The 15,666-nt window shown below is 43.6% G+C and overlaps 1 protein-coding gene across 1 annotated transcript in view; it reads left to right on the forward strand.

Annotated features, from left to right (window-relative positions):
* The first annotated feature begins 6,912 nt into the window (after positions 1-6,912).
* CDC20B (cell division cycle 20B) overlaps positions 6,913-15,666 on the forward strand; it is a 38,251-nt gene continuing 29,497 nt past the window's right edge. Inside the window, exons 1-3 of the mRNA XM_060236440.1 lie at positions 6,913-6,975; positions 7,747-7,818; positions 13,493-13,555. Of these exons, the coding sequence (XP_060092423.1) occupies positions 6,913-6,975; positions 7,747-7,818; positions 13,493-13,555 (198 nt within the window). The remainder of the gene's footprint in view (positions 6,976-7,746; positions 7,819-13,492; positions 13,556-15,666) is intronic.

Raw genomic sequence — 15,666 nt, forward strand, 5'->3', positions numbered from 1 at the left:
GGCTAAGCAGAGCGCATGGTGCGCACCACTAAAGAGGCCCTGGGTCACATTGTACAGGGAGATTGGGATCACCGCCTGGGAGCCTCCCTATTTGATAACAGAATTACCTCCAACCCCGTCACCGGGTTAAGCCATGCCGAGTTACTAATGGGGAGGAAGTTGATCACGAGGCTAGACAGGTTGCATCCTGACTGGGCTATGGACCTCTGCAGTTCCCCCGAAACCAGGGAAGCCGCTAGGGGATTCTTTCCAAGGGATCCGGTATACGCAAAGAACTTTGCAAACGGGCCGGAGTGGTTAGCCGCCCGGGTGCTGCGGGTCACCGGGTCCCACTCCTACGAGGTCTCGTCGGAGGGGGGCCAGATCCTAAGGAGGCATATTGACCAGCTGCTCCATCACACATTGCCGGAAGAACCGACAGTGATCGGGGGAGCGGGAAGCAGGGGAGTACTAACAGCAACACCCCCGGAAGCTACCCAGCCTATGCCGGCCGCACCGACTATGCGGGCGAAAGAGCACCACAGCGGAGGGAGCACCCCCCCCCCCGAGAGGAGATTTCAGAACAGCAACAGGTAATGGACAGCCCTTTTCTGGCGTCACCCCACCACGAGGAACCAGCCGCCCTGCCAGCCACGGCAGTCACTCCAACTCCCCAAATAACCCCGAGGAGGTCAACCTGGGAACACAGGGTGCCAGCCTACTTGAAAGACTTAGGGGGGGGGAGGAGTGTTGTGTCTTGCATTTCAGTCCTGAAATTACAACACAGCGGACGCTATGGAGGTGACCAGTGGAAGTCCACTGGTCCCCAGATGTAGCTCCGAAAATACGCTCTGCCAATCAAGATCTGTGGCGGGAAGTTTAACTGGCCAGGATTGGACCTGGCCAGACTGAGGGTTTGTTCCGGGGTATGTTGCCTTGCTTTGTGATGTACTCGCTAATAAAGCATGTTGCCTTCAACACGTCTCATCACTCAGTACATTACAGTATCTGTCAAAAAGAACAGCCATCCCATAGCACTGCATTCACTGTTAGCAAGGGCCAGGGATATGTGCTGTTCTATTGTGTGCAGTCTCCTATTCTCCAAACCTCAAACTGTCACCACTTTGTTCCAAAAACCGGTTAAGGTTCCTCAGCGACAAGGTTAAATTGAGGTGTCACACCACTTACAAAGAGCCAAGTAGTTAAAACACGGAAACAAGAACCTAAGGGGCATAATAAACTGTACACTACCCACATAATAAACAATTGTCATTCTTTTAAGAACAAAGAAATGCATATTTCATCACCGTGCAAGAAACTCAGCATGGCCATTCCTGTCTTTATATCATTATTTGGGAACAGTGTTGAGTCAACTATTACAGATTAATCTGTGGGGCTTTAATATGATCAAGATAACCTTGTCCATTAAAATAATTGGTTCCTAAGAAATTATTGCAGGTGTGGCTTTTTATAAATTTCCCTATTCTTTATCTGGCTATAGAACCCAGTCCTCATCAATGGCAGAGGTACAACATATGGGCCCCCCAAACAGGGCACCTTATTGATCTGCTCTTCTCCCCCCACCCTATCTGCATGTATAAAGCAAACACATTATTTCAAAAACTGCATCCATAACATATTTATCTGCAACTCCATCTTCCCTTCTCCTAGCATCTACTTTTTGGTCTATAAACTATGAAAAAAGGAAGAAAAAAAAATAAAGATCTTTGTATAAACTAAAAGTTGCAAATTCTTTCCCACTAACTATTGACTACACATCAATTATTGATGATAATTTAGAAAATATGATAAATACTTCCACAGTACATTTAATACCATAGACAGAAGGAAGCAACAAGCCTGGCCTTTTAGGTTGCCATCCCAGGGTTGGGAAATTCCCAGAGAGCTTGGGGTGGGATTTGGAGAGGAGAGGGACCTAAGTGAGGTATAATGCCATACCTGCCACCTTTCAAAGCAGTCATTTCTGTAGTCTGGATATCAGTTCTAATTCCAGGAGATCTCCATGCCCCATCTGGCGGCAGCCTGGGCTTCCTTCTCGTGGTTTGCTCTGAATGGACTGCAGACTTGAGTTGCCTGGACTGGCCCACCAGACCGAGCTGCTGTTCCTACTACTGATTCACGTCTTATAAATTCCATGTGTCCCTCACATGTCTTTTGGGAATTTTGTTTGGAACTTTGTTCTCAAGCAAGTGCAGGCTTCAGTCAGATCAGAAATGTTGGACACAGGGAAAGGGGGTTAACCTTTCTTCCCTGTGATGGCCCTCATTAGAAAACATATATGCAGCCCATTCGTTCATGGAAGGTCCTCCAGCAGAGCAAATAATAGCTCCCTGGAGCAGTAAAGTACTCCAGAGCAATACAGAGGGGCTTAAGTAGTCTGTTTATGAGCTATAGTTAAGGTTGCCAGTTCTGGCTTGTGAAATTTCTAGAAATTTGGTGGCAGTACCAGGAGAGTGACTTCCTAGCTCTATGGTATACCATAGAGTTTGCTCTCTGAAGCTGCCATTCTCTCCAGGAAAACTGATCTACGTCATCTGGAAATCAGCTGTAATTTCAGGAGAACTCTGGGCCTCTGCAGACTGGTAGGCCTAGCTACAGTCCTCGTCTGATAGATCTTGTACACATCTGTGAATTAAGTCCCATGCACAGAATTCCCCAGTGCATGTGTGAAAGGACCATGGCAGATGTGAGGACACTGAAACATGCAAAAAGACAGTCTCACCTCTTGTGGGGAAGAGTCATTTGACAGTGGGAGTTGTGCTATTAAACTCAGCACACGCACATCCTATCTACAATCTTCACCTTAAAATAATTCAAACCAGAGAGGCATAAAGTATCAGACTGGGATATGGGAGATCCAGGTTCGAATCTCTGCTCTGCCATGGAAGTTCATTAGTGGTCTGTAGCCAATCATACACTCTCAGCATAACCTACCTCACAGGATTGTTGTGAGTTAAAATGGAGAACAATGTAAGCAAGCTGCTTTGGTTCCACACAAATGTGTAGTATAGATGAAATAAATAAATAGGTAAATAAAAAGATAGATAAATAAAAATAGTTTAAACAGATTCTCTCCCTGAGTTGACTTCCCTGTAAGTCTGGCTTTTTTTGGAGAATATCAGAGAACTGGTAGACCAAAATCTTCTAGTTATTTTCAGGCGTTTCTGCTTGTAAGGGGAAGGGAAATAAAGAGTAAAGTACAATTTATGTGTAAATCTATGTGGCAGCCTATGTGGGTTCACTGTTCATTCACAGAGCAGATTCTTTTCACATTGATATCTAGAAGTCAGTGAGAATTTAGAGGCACCAACATTGTTTAGGGCAGGGGTGTCAAACTCATTTGTTATGACAGCCGGATATGACCTAAATGCGACCTTGTTGGGCTGGGCCATGTGTGTACCTATTTAAGATTAGGTAGCAGAGATGTAAACTTTTTAAAGGACACAGACAAACACAACTAAAGATTTTTTTTAAAATAAAACACGCCTAAAACATTAGCACGTGTTGGTCTTAAAGGTGCTTTTTTTTTATTTCTCCCATGGGATCCAGGAGATGGGGCAAAGGAAGCTCTGGCTCTTTCCCTCCCTCCAGGGGACCAGCCAATGGAGAAAATCGAGGTTTTGCTTTGTAGCTCCTATGCAATTGAGCAAGCCTTGCAAAGCAAGATGAGATACAGAAGGAAGCAAGAGAGAAGGAGAAGGAAGCAGACGACAGCCAGTTGCTTGGGGGCCTAATTTGGCCCCCGCGCCGCATGTTTGACATCCCTGGTTTAGAGACCCCAAAATGCCAGGCCTGATGTAACTCTTAGCCAAAAAGCTAGTTCAACCTTCTGAACCTATTGGAATATTTGGAGAATTGTTCCACATTCAGTGGATACATTCTGGTGGGTTTGGACTGGTGTTGGATTAATTATGAATTTTGGCAAAATGTTTGCAAATGAAAGATTTCTGCATCATAAAATGAATAAACTAAGTTTATTTTATGACAGATATTCAGTTAAATATTCAAATGGATTTTTCAGAGTGAGGAAATATATGAAATTCATTTTTTTCTAGTGGTTCCAGGAATCTGTTTCAGTCAAATAAAAACAGTACGCAGAATGATGTGAACTACACTAAGCACCAACCAATGGCTAATTTAAGTCCTTTGATTATTGCCAGGGCTTTTTTTTTTTAAGCGGGAATGCACAGGAACACAGTTCCACCTGGCTTGGAATCATGGGATGTGGCCTAATATGTAAATGAGTTCTTGCTGATAATTGTCAAATAAAACAGGAGTCTAGTGCTACCTTAACAAAATTTACTTCAGCATAATTTTAATAATTATTAAAACAGGACTGCTTTTAAACTGAATTGGTCACCAGGAGAATTGTTCTTGGGAGTGCTATTCTTTCTTCGATAAGGCACTTGAATAACATGACCAGAGCAAGGGATGGACAAGGAGTATTTCTTGCTCTTCTCATACTAAATGTTTGAGGCCACATGAAAATCAGTAGGTGTGCCCATATTTTTTGGCCTTTAGCAATGCTTATAACCTCATGTCCTTATAACCTTCAGCCTCCAGGGTGTCCTTATAACCTCATGTCCTGGCTCCATTGATGGACCTCCTGATGGCACCTGTGTTTTCCGGCCACTGTGTGACAAAGAGCGTTGGGCTGCATGGGCCACTGGCCTGATCCAACATGGCTTTTCTTATGTTCTTGTGCTGTCAGATCTCAGATGTTAAGCAGGAATAAGAACTTAAGAAGAGCCCTGCTGGATCAGTCCAACATCCTGTCTTACACAGTGGCCAACTAATTCCTCTGTAGGGCCAACGACAGGGCACAGATGCTGAAGTTTCCCCTGATGTTGCCACCTAGTGCTGCTATTTGGAAGTTTATGCCTCTGAGCAGGTTAGATTTGCCCTGATTAATACATGGATGGAAACCACCCCGGAACAGGAAGACTGGGGTAGCTATGCAGAGGAAGGCAAAGACAAACCACCTCTGCTCCTCTCTTGCCTTAAACCCCCCATGGGGCTGCTCTGAGTTGATTGTGACTTGATGTCACACCTTATCTTACCTTTATGCCTATTAATTAATGTCTGATGAACCGTGCTTTTAGCACAGAAAAGCTTACATTCTGAATAAAACTTCATTGGTCTTAAAGGTGCTACTGGACTCCAACTCTGTTCTTTGGTTTCTGTTACAGCTAACTGGATCTGTGCTAGCTAGACTGACCAACAGCTTTCGAATACCAGAGGATGGAAAATCTAAAGACCCTCTCCCAAATAAGGTTTAACTACAGGGCCATTTGCTGCTATGTAGCAGAGCCAGAAAATTGGTATTTGAAGTAGTTCTTGCTTTGCCCCAAAGGTTGGCTTGGTTCCCCAGATGACTGGGGAAGGCAATGGCAAACCACCCCATAAAAAATCTGCTGTGAAAATGTTGTGAAAGCAACGTCACCCCAGTCGGAAACGACTGATGCTTGCACAGGGGACCTTTCCTTTCAGTGCAGCACTGCGACATGTGCATGATAAAGGCAAAGGAATCATCTATGATTCCTCTTCAGATAGTTAAGCTTTTTACTGTATCCCTTTCATTACTGTAATGCTTGATATTACTGTTCCAAAGTTGTATCATTTCGCCCTATTATTATTAGTATATATAACAGGGGTGGCCAAACTGTGGCTTGGGAGCCACATGTGGCTCTTTCACACATATTGTGTGGTTCTTGAAACTTCCACCACCTTGAAGAAATCATTTGTCTCTTTAAATCACTTCTCCAAGCCAAGCCAGCCAGTGGCTTGGAGAATGCATTTAAAATTAAAGTTGCTTTCTTTCCACCTCTCTCCCCAAAAACTTTTCCTGCCTGCCTGCACTCAGACAGCTGATGTTCATGTCTTACAGCTCTCAAGCAACTGACACTTATTCTATGCACTTATTCTAGTTTGGTCACCCTTGATATATAATGTTACAAATAGTTGTATTTTGTTTTTCTTTGCTGGCATATAGGCTGATTTGTACCGCTATCTTTTTAAAAAAAAGTTATTATGCCAATAAAGGTTTTTGGATAAAAGCACTGATCCTGTCGCTTCAATCAATCTCATATATCCTGCTTCAGAGTTTGTTGGTGGTCTTGATTTTATATTATACGAGACAGGAACATGCAGAAAACGACCTCATCTACTTGTCTTGAAAAGAAACACAGAGGGGAAAAAAAGCACCACAAAAAACTAAGATTAAAAAGTGCGAAGACTGCCCTTTCTGGATAGCGCCCCCGCCCATCTGAAACGCACCGCCAGACTGCAGAGAAAGCCATTTCTCCGGGATCTGTTAAGGAAGGGCCGAGCCACGCTCTTCCCCGCTTCTGCGCCCGCCCTGGCGCTCTTTGGCGCTGCTAGGAACCGCTCAGCCCGCCCTGCCCCGCGGCACACAATGGCGGCCTTTCCACCGCGATTCAGCCGGAGCGGGGCTTTGCCCGGGATTTGCAGCGCCCCCGGCGCCCAAGGAGGGAGGCCACGGGAACAGCCCCGCCGGCTGCCCACGCCCCGCGCCACCACGTGCCAAAGAAGGGAACCTCCTCGCGTCACAGGGCCAGGCAGCCAATGGGGCGCCAGGAGCAGGGATTCCCGCGCCTCTTGCCGCTTGCTCAGTCTCTTTAAATGGTTCCGTCCAGTGGGGACTTCAGTGGGGAGTGGGGGAAGCGCAGTAGGGGACCCACTTCGGAAACTGCGGAAATGTAGCGGGGGAGAAGAGAAAAAGGCGCCTTAGTATAGCTCAAGGAGAAGAACAGAAGGGGGACTTACACACAGGCTCCAGCAGCTGCTAGGGGAGATTCGTGCCTTGCACTCCAGCAAGGACTAGATCGGGAAGGAAACGCTCAGCCCCAGCGAAGTAGCGAAACTAGCCAGCCAGGAATCCCATCTTCCCAGATGGAATGGAAATTAGAAAGATCTGCTGGTCGCAAGGTCAAGACGGATGAAGAGGTGTTGTGGGTAAATCTCTTATTTCCTTCAGTCCAGCCTGACTCCTCATAGCTTTGCCGGGCTCCGCAGAAGTTGGCCTGAGTGTCAGCACGGTAAAAAAAAAAAAAAGTTGGCTTGGCTTCCTGAGATGCAATGCAGTGAGAAGCCGCTGCATTGCACCTCAAGACCTGGGCTCTGGTCCATGAACGCCGATGCTGGAAGAAAATTGTGCTGGTGGTTGTTATCAGGGTGCTCTTGGCTCGGTTTAGTGAGGGTAGGTTAAAATTGCAAGCATCAATAGGCCCTTTGGAGATCAGAAAACAAGGGGTTAGCCAACCCTTCTGACTATCAGTTTGTCATGGGGGATGGGTGGGTGTCAGTGCCTTCACAATAAAAACCTTCCCATCATTTAAGAGGCATGTACTGACTTTATTGTATGTTACACTGCCACCTAAAAGAAATTCTTGCTTTCCTCCAGGCCCCAGTTTAAGTCACCATTTGATCCTAAGTGTGTTTATTCAGAAGTAAACTTCACTGTGTTCAGTGGGTCTCTAGTGAGTGAGTTTTTATAGGATTTCAGTTTAAGTAGAAGGTATATTTATGTAATATTACAAAAGGCCTATACTTAAAATTTGATCAGCTGCCACTGGACTGGTGACCTCTAGATTTGAATAATTTTTTTAAAAATCTGATTTATCATAACAGGTTGTTAAGGAAGTCCACAGATGGACTTTTATATTGCTGAGATCTGAGGTCTGAAAATAAACAGCAGTGTTCTCCATCTTGTCTTTTTGTTTACAGGGAAAAATCATGAAGGCTCTTGGAATGGACCTCAGACAGACCAGAAAACAAAGTTTACGAATGCTAACCAAGGCAAGTGTTTGTGTGTTTTTACAAGATTGTTTTACCTTTTTCTGCAAAAACTCCGTGCTTATGAAGAGAAAGAGGAGAATGGGGAAAGGAGTGAGTGGCTTTCATAGTGGCTTTCACCTCTCTTCTAGATGATCAACAACACAATCCTAAAACCAGTCCTACCCTTCTAAATCCACTGTGGACTTTGAATGGTGTAACTCTTTAGGATTGCACTTCAGGCCAGACCTATCCATCTGTAACATGGGGGTATTGACTATGGGTTACGTGATTGTTGTGAAGAATGCTGAGCTAATGTATGTAAAGCAGAGCCACCCATCTGCCAGCTGTCTCTTTATCTGTACTTTTAACTGATGCTTGATCTGCAGCAGCCAGCCAGTATATTTCTGTGCTTTGGTTAAAACACACACACACAAATCAAAAACAGAAAACTCAAATTTTACTTGCTGGTTTTCACACACCAAGCATCCATTAAAGGCACAAAACTAAGGCAGGCTTTGGCATCTCTACTGTGAAAGTCTTTGAACACTCAAAAGTGGGTCAAATGGTCATGATTCCATTAATGGCAGAGGCTTCCTTCTGCACAAGGGGCTGTTCACATGGAGCTGCCTTAACTGAATCAGACCTTTGGTCTGTCGAAGTCAGTGTTGTCTACACAGCCCAGTAGTGGGTCTCCAGGGTCTTTCACATTACCTGTTCCCAGATCCTTTAACTGGAAATGGCAAGGATTGAATTTGAGACCTTTTGCATGCCAAGCAGATGCTTGAACACTGAGCCACAGCCCCTCCCCAAAGATTATGTGGGTATCCAGTGGGATACACTTCTGCTTGTGGAAACTGGAGGAAGGCTCTGCCATTAGCCAGAGGGAATCACAGGACACAATCCTGTATCAATCCTAAGTATCATTGCAACTCTAGCAATTCTGAAAACACCACTAGCTCAAAAGAACTAGAATTTTCTTGATTATTAGGTATGAGAAATGCAATTTATATTAATGATTTGGGGGCAAACTTGTTTTATCTTTTTCATCACAGAGTGATGGGGCCTGTTCATTGTAAATACAGAATGTTGTAAACTATCTTGGGTGCAGAGAAGCAGCATATATTTTATGTGAATAAAGTAATATATTTCAAAATAGAATATTTCCTTAAAGAGTTTTTAAAATAAATAAATTAAGGAAATGATGGAACAGGCTGTGGTCACCTGAGCAGGTGCAAAATGGGCCAATATGTTCAATCGATGCTTCGAGAAAGATATTTCAATGAATGAAGGTATAACATCATTTGTCACAGTGTATTAGGTAATGTGCAAGGTATATTTGACCATCAAATGCTTTCATTACTACAATCACTTTCACTCCCACTGCTTTCCACATTTCTTTCCCAAAGTCATTTGTGTGGGGGATCAAAGTAAAGGATTACTCTGAGCCAACATTAAACCAAGGGGGCTAATGGCAGCTAAAAACACCAGGTACCAATGGGCTGGTTTATTTATGACTGCTGAAATACATGAAGGGTCGCTTTTGAAAAGTGCACTGATGGAAGTCTGCCTACAGGAAGGAGCAAGCGCTGAAAGCCGTCCCAAGAATGTGTCACTTTGGCAGTGCAGTATTAGCTGGCTGTTTGGGTATAACAGTCACTAGCTGCACTCCACAGGGTTGCATTCGATAGTGCCCAAAAAGTAATGGAAGAGCGCCACCTTGTGAACAGTACTGTCATGGCAGTCTAGGAAATAAATCCATGCTGGTCTGTCGCAGATGAAATAAGAATCTTGTGTCACTTTATCTGATCAAAGGCAACCTGATGAAGGGAGTTTTGACTCTTGAAAACTCATATTCCAAAAATCATAGAATCACAGAGTTGGAAGGGCCCTCAAGTGTCATTTAGTCCAACTCCCCCACCCACACAATGCAGGAACTTCACAAATACCACCCCCACAAACATACACCCCCTTGCTCCATGCCCAGAAGATGGAAAAAAGCCTCCAGGATCCCTTGACAAACTGGTCTGGAGAAAAATTGCTGACTGACCCCAAAGTGGCAATTAGCATTTCCCAGGGCATGTAAGAAAGGACCACAAGAACTGCAACCATTCCTGCCATCTTTCTCATGATCTGCCTAATTCACAGAATCAGCATTGCATGTTGAGCCTGCTTCGGCGGGGAGGCTGGGATATAAATCAAATAAACTAACTAACATGTTGCAAGTGAGCTCTCACTTTAAGGACTTACACATGTACTGTGGTGTATGCTTTTGTAAGCCAGATCCTGCTTGTATCTGACAAAGTGGGCTTTGGCTCTTGAAAGCTTATCCCACCATATATGTGTTAGTCTTTGAAGTGCCAAAAGTCTCATCATTTAATCAAGAAGATCAGCGGTTTAATCAAGAAAGCATTTACTTTTTAACAGTTCAGATGAATTACTTGGATTTCACACTTTTGCTGCCTGTGTCTGGTAGGCAGTGCAGAATTAGCTGGCTGCTTTGCTTTGACTACAGCAGTCACTACTGCACTGTTACTTGCTGCAGGTGTAGTTTCTGAACAAGAAGGCCGTGAAGCTGTGTGTGTGTGGTGGAATGGCAGTGTATTGTTAGCTGGCTGGACATTGGAAGGACACCAGCTGACATTCAGCTGCCAGCCTACGGCACATATTTTAATCACCATTCGGGCCAACATTGAGGCTTGTATATAATGAGATGGTCAACACTTTCTGTGGTTATTCAAGGAGGCTTGTTACTATTCAGATTTTTTTTTTTGTTGACTGGTATTGCGTTGCATTGGGGAAGGCAATGACAAACCACCCCATTAAAAGTCTGCTGTGAAAACGTCGTGATGCGACGTCACCCCAGAGTTGGAAATGACTGGGGCTTGCACAGGGGGACTACCTTTACCTTTTTTTATTGTGTTGCAGGCTTCTGAACTTCACAAGATTCTTAGGTGTTCACAAGCGACTTATGTAATCAAAGCAATAGTAAAAAGAAAATAATTAAATTAGGTTTTCCCTGCTTTGCTTCCATCTTTTCCAACTTTGGTTTTTATACAATTTTTTTTGAAAGACTGTAGTCAGTGCATGTTTCTACATGGTGCAGGTGGGAAAGTGCATTTTTGCTGGTTGCCCTTACCTTGGTGCTATTATCCTAGCCTTTCCCCATTACAACAAACATTTCTCTGTGCCACTCGAGGACTTTTCCCTAGCTTAAAAAGAGTAATTACTATATCACTATAGCAATTGCAGATTTTTTTGCGGGGGGGGGGGGGGGAAACCACATAGTCATTTGGTGACATTGGGCAAACAGGAATGGCAGTTGCAGGGAAATTGAGTCACATGAATGAATGAAGCTGCCTTATACTGAACCAAACCATTGGTCCCTCAAGGATAGTATTGTCTACTTTGTCTGGCAGTGGTTCTGTAGGGTCCCTTTCCCATCACCTACTACTTGATCCTTTTAACTGGAGATGATGAAGGGGATTGAACCTGGAATTTTCTACATGCAAAACAGGTGCTCTACCCCTCAACCACAGGCCCTCCCCACAGAAAATGCAGGGCAAAACTGTTGTGTGGGTCTTCTGATGCCTATAAGAGTTCCACAAAGTTCTATATGAAAGCAGCTAACACTATTATTGATTAACCCACCTGACCAAGGAATGGTTGCATAAAAAGTAAATGTAGTTTACTGCCTATTTGTATATTGAAAGATAAACTTTTACATTGCGTTACTTCTGTAGCAGTCACCTATAGGAAGGTTTTATTTGGTCAATTTTGGTTATTTCATGTAGAATCTTTCATGCTAATATGGCTACAGCTACCCTGACTTGCTCTACATAGTTTTATTACTTTTATCTGGACCAATACTTCAGCTATATCTAGTCATCTGTTGCTGATGAAGGAGCACAGGTGTGTTCACAAAAACTCCACTGAGCCCAACTAGTGTTTCATAAATTCTGATGGATGAATCCTTCACGCATCCCCTTGTTTACGGACCTCTGGACCTTAAGCAATGTTAGTACAATAAGGGCTTTTGTTCCCGTGACAGTTCCATTCAAAATGTGTATGAGAAATTCAGGAGTAATCTTTTTAAATGCTTCCACTGGGCTAATTCCCAAAGTGATACCATGCATTCATCCATTTACCATGGAGGAAAAGATCAAACTGGACGAGTCAGTATACCTTCAGGTCATACATGTTTTTGGGTGAGGGTAGATGATTTATTTACTTCCATTTCCCAGGTGTTTTTACATATGACACCCAAAGCACCTTTTAACCTTTTTGTACAGATGTGAATGTAAGGTGGAAAGTGCAGTATGCTATAATAAACCCACATCAGAAAACAGAAAATACATTGCATTATAAGGATCATAACAGAATTTCCAATTTCTAAGTGAGTTCTTCCTGATGGTGTGGAAAGAGCTGTCAAGTTACAACTGACCTATGGCAACCCCATAAGGTTTTCAAGACAAGAGACTTTCAGAGGTGGTTTGTCATTGCCTTCCTTTATGATAAGGCCCTGGACTTTGGTGGTCTCTCATCCAAATTCTAACCATGGCTGACTCTGCTTAGCTTCCAAGCCCTGATGAGATTGGGTTATCCTGGGCCATCCAGTTCTTTCTTTTTGTTATACATTTGGTCATAAAGTTCCTGCTGGCAGTTCTTCAACTGAGATATAATTTAAGTGCCCTGGAAGACAATTTTTCAAACAGGAAAAAATGAAATCAAGAGAAAAAGTACTCAAGTTTCCTGGACAGTCTCTATTTATGTTAAACAAAACTCCAATTACTATGGATTCCCCCCTGCTTCTTATAAACTTTTTTTGGCAACAGAACTTTTGTCCAAGGGACCATCAGCATTGTCTTGTGGGATGGTTTGGCAGTGTACTTAAGTTAGCTGTTATCCATATTCCAGCAACTAAATACACTTCCACATTATCACATGACTTGGCATCATTGTCCACTTTTAAGAAAAAAACGTATCCTTAGTTTAACCCTACTTGCTAGCAATAGGGTAATTAACAGTCAGCTTTTATTACCTTTTATTGGTTTCCCATGCAAGTGCTATCCAGACCAAATGTTCTTTCAACTTGTTAATTTCACTATTCTAATTTTGCACCACTTTGCATTCTTAACCACTGCCCACCAGCTATATGTAGCTCTGCTCATTGTACCTCATTCCTTGTCTGAAGAAGTGTGTATGCATATGAAAGCTTACGTTCTAAATAAAATTTTGCTGGTCTTAAAGGTGCTACTGGACTCCTACTTTGTTCTATTGCTTCATACCAACACAACTGCATACCTGGATCTTTAACAGACTGTTTCTTCTAGTATGTTTTTTTAAATTCAAAACTTGGAGAGTGCAGAATAGTGACAAACTTTGGTGGTGGAAAGTGCTGTCAAGTTGCAGTTGACTTATGGCAACCCTGTAGTTTTCAAGGCAAGAGACATTCAGAGGCAGTTTGCCATTGCTAGCAGCCCTGGACTTCCTTTGTGGTCTCCCAACCAAGGCCTACCACCCTGTTTAGCATTCAAGATCTGATGAGATCAGGCCAGCCTGGGTCATCCAGGTCAGATAAATTTTGTCCCAATCATATTGTGCTGTGGCACTGGACAATATGTTTGCAGAGTATGTGGGGAGAGGAATACTCAAGAAACTGGGTTAACCAGAAGCTCAATCAAATTTATTTACACAGGGCTACCCTGATAAGAAGCTGCCTGATGGACACACTTCACATGTGGAGAATCGAGAGTTTCAGGTAACTGAAAAAAGGGGGTTCTTTGTATTGTGCACACAGAAGTGTGACTTCTGAGCAACCATCTCACTTCTACACAAAATAAAATGGAGAATTACTATTTTAAGTTTTGGGAGAAGGGGTCCATTTCCTGGTCACACTGGAGAGTAATGGAATGTAATAAGAACATAAGAGAAGCCATGTTAGATCAGGCCAATGGCCCATCCAGTCCAACACTCTGTGTCACACTGGCCAAAAAAAATATACACACACACTGTGGCTAATAGCCACGGATGGACCTCTGTTCCATATTTTTATCTAACCCCCTCTTGAAGGTGGCTATGCTTGTGGCTGCCACCACCTCCTGTGGCAGTGAATTCCACATGTTAATGACCCTTTGGATGAAGAAGTACTTCCTTCTATCCGTTTTAACCTGTCTGCTCAGCAATTTCATCGAATGCCCATGAGTTCTTGTATAGTGAGAATGGGAGAAAAGTACTTTTCTCTCTACTTTCTCCATGCCATGCATTATCTTGTAAACCTCTATCATGTCACCCCACAGTCGACGTTTCTCCAAGCTAAAGAGCCCCAAGCGTTTCAACCTTTCTTCATAGGGAAAGTGTTTCAGCCCTTTAATCTTTCTAGTTACCCTTTTCTGGACTTTCTCCAATGCTATAATATCCTTTTTGAGGTGCGGCGACCAGAACTGCACACAGTACTCCAAATGAGACCGCACCATCGATTTATACAGGGGCATTATGATACTGGCTGATTTGTTTTCAATTCCCTTCCTAATAATTCCCAGCATGGCGTTGGCCTTTTTTATCGCAAACGCACACTGTCTTGACATTTTCAGTGAGTTATCTACCATGACCCCAAGATCTCTCTCTTGGTCAGTCTTTGCCAGTTCACACCCCATCAACTTGTATTTGTAGCTGGGATTCTTGGCCCCAATGTGCATTACTTTGCACTTGGCCACACTGAACCGCATCTGCCATGTTGACGCCCACTCACCCAGCTTCAACAGATCCCTTTGGAGTTCCTCACAATCCTCTCTGGTTCTCACCACCCTGAACAATTTAGTGTCATCCGTAAACCTGGCCACTTCATTGCTCACTCCCAACTCTAAATCATTTATGAACAAGTTAAAGAGCATGGGACCCAGTACCGAGCCCTGCGGCACCCCACTGCTTACCATCCTCCACTGCGAAGACTGCCCATTTATACTCACTCTCTGCTTCCTATTACTCAGCCAGTTTTTGATCCACAAGAGGACCTGTCCTTTTACTCCATGACTCTCAAGCTTTCTAAGGAGCCTTTGATGAGGAACTTTTATCAAAAGCTTTCTGGAGGTCAAGGTAAACAACATCTATTGGGTCTCCTTTGTCCACATATTTGTTCACCCCCTCAAAGAAATGTAACAGGTTAGTGAGGCAAGATCTTCCCTTACAGAACCCATGCTGAGTCTTCCTCAATAACCCGTGTTCATCAATGTGCCTACTCATTCTGTCCTTGATAATGGTTTCTACCAACTTTCCCAGTATTGAAGTCAGACTGACTGGCCTGTAATTTCCTGGATCTCCTCTGGAACCCTTTTTAAAGATGGGGGTGGCATTTGCTACCTTCCAGTCCTCAGGAACGGAGGCAGATTTCAATGAAAGTTTACAGATTTTTGTTAGAAGATCCACAAGTTCAACTTTGAGTTTTTTCAGAACTCTTGGATGTATGCCATCCGGACCCGGTGACTTATTAGTTTTTAATTCGTCTATCAGTTGTAGGACCTCCTCTTTTGTCACCTCAATCTGACTCAGGTCTTTCAACACCCCTTCCAAAATTAGTGGTTCTGGGGCGGGCAAAAAGTTCTCATCTTCCACAGTGAAGATGGAGGCAAAAAATGCATTCAGCTTCTCAGCCATTTCCCTATCCTCCTTCAGTAATCCTTTTACCCCATGGTCATCCAAGGGCCCCACTGCCTCCCTGGCTGGTTTTCTGCTTCTAATATATTTGAAGAAATTTTTATTGTTGGTCTTTATGTTTTTTGCAATATGCTCCTCATAGTCCCTTTTTGCCTGCCTGATCACAGTCTTGCATTTGATTTGCCACAGCCTGTGTTCCCTTTTATTAATCTCACTTGG

The sequence above is a fragment of the Heteronotia binoei genome, chromosome 4, assembly GCF_032191835.1.
Source record: "Heteronotia binoei isolate CCM8104 ecotype False Entrance Well chromosome 4, APGP_CSIRO_Hbin_v1, whole genome shotgun sequence".
In the NCBI taxonomy this organism is placed as follows: domain Eukaryota; kingdom Metazoa; phylum Chordata; class Lepidosauria; order Squamata; family Gekkonidae; genus Heteronotia; species Heteronotia binoei.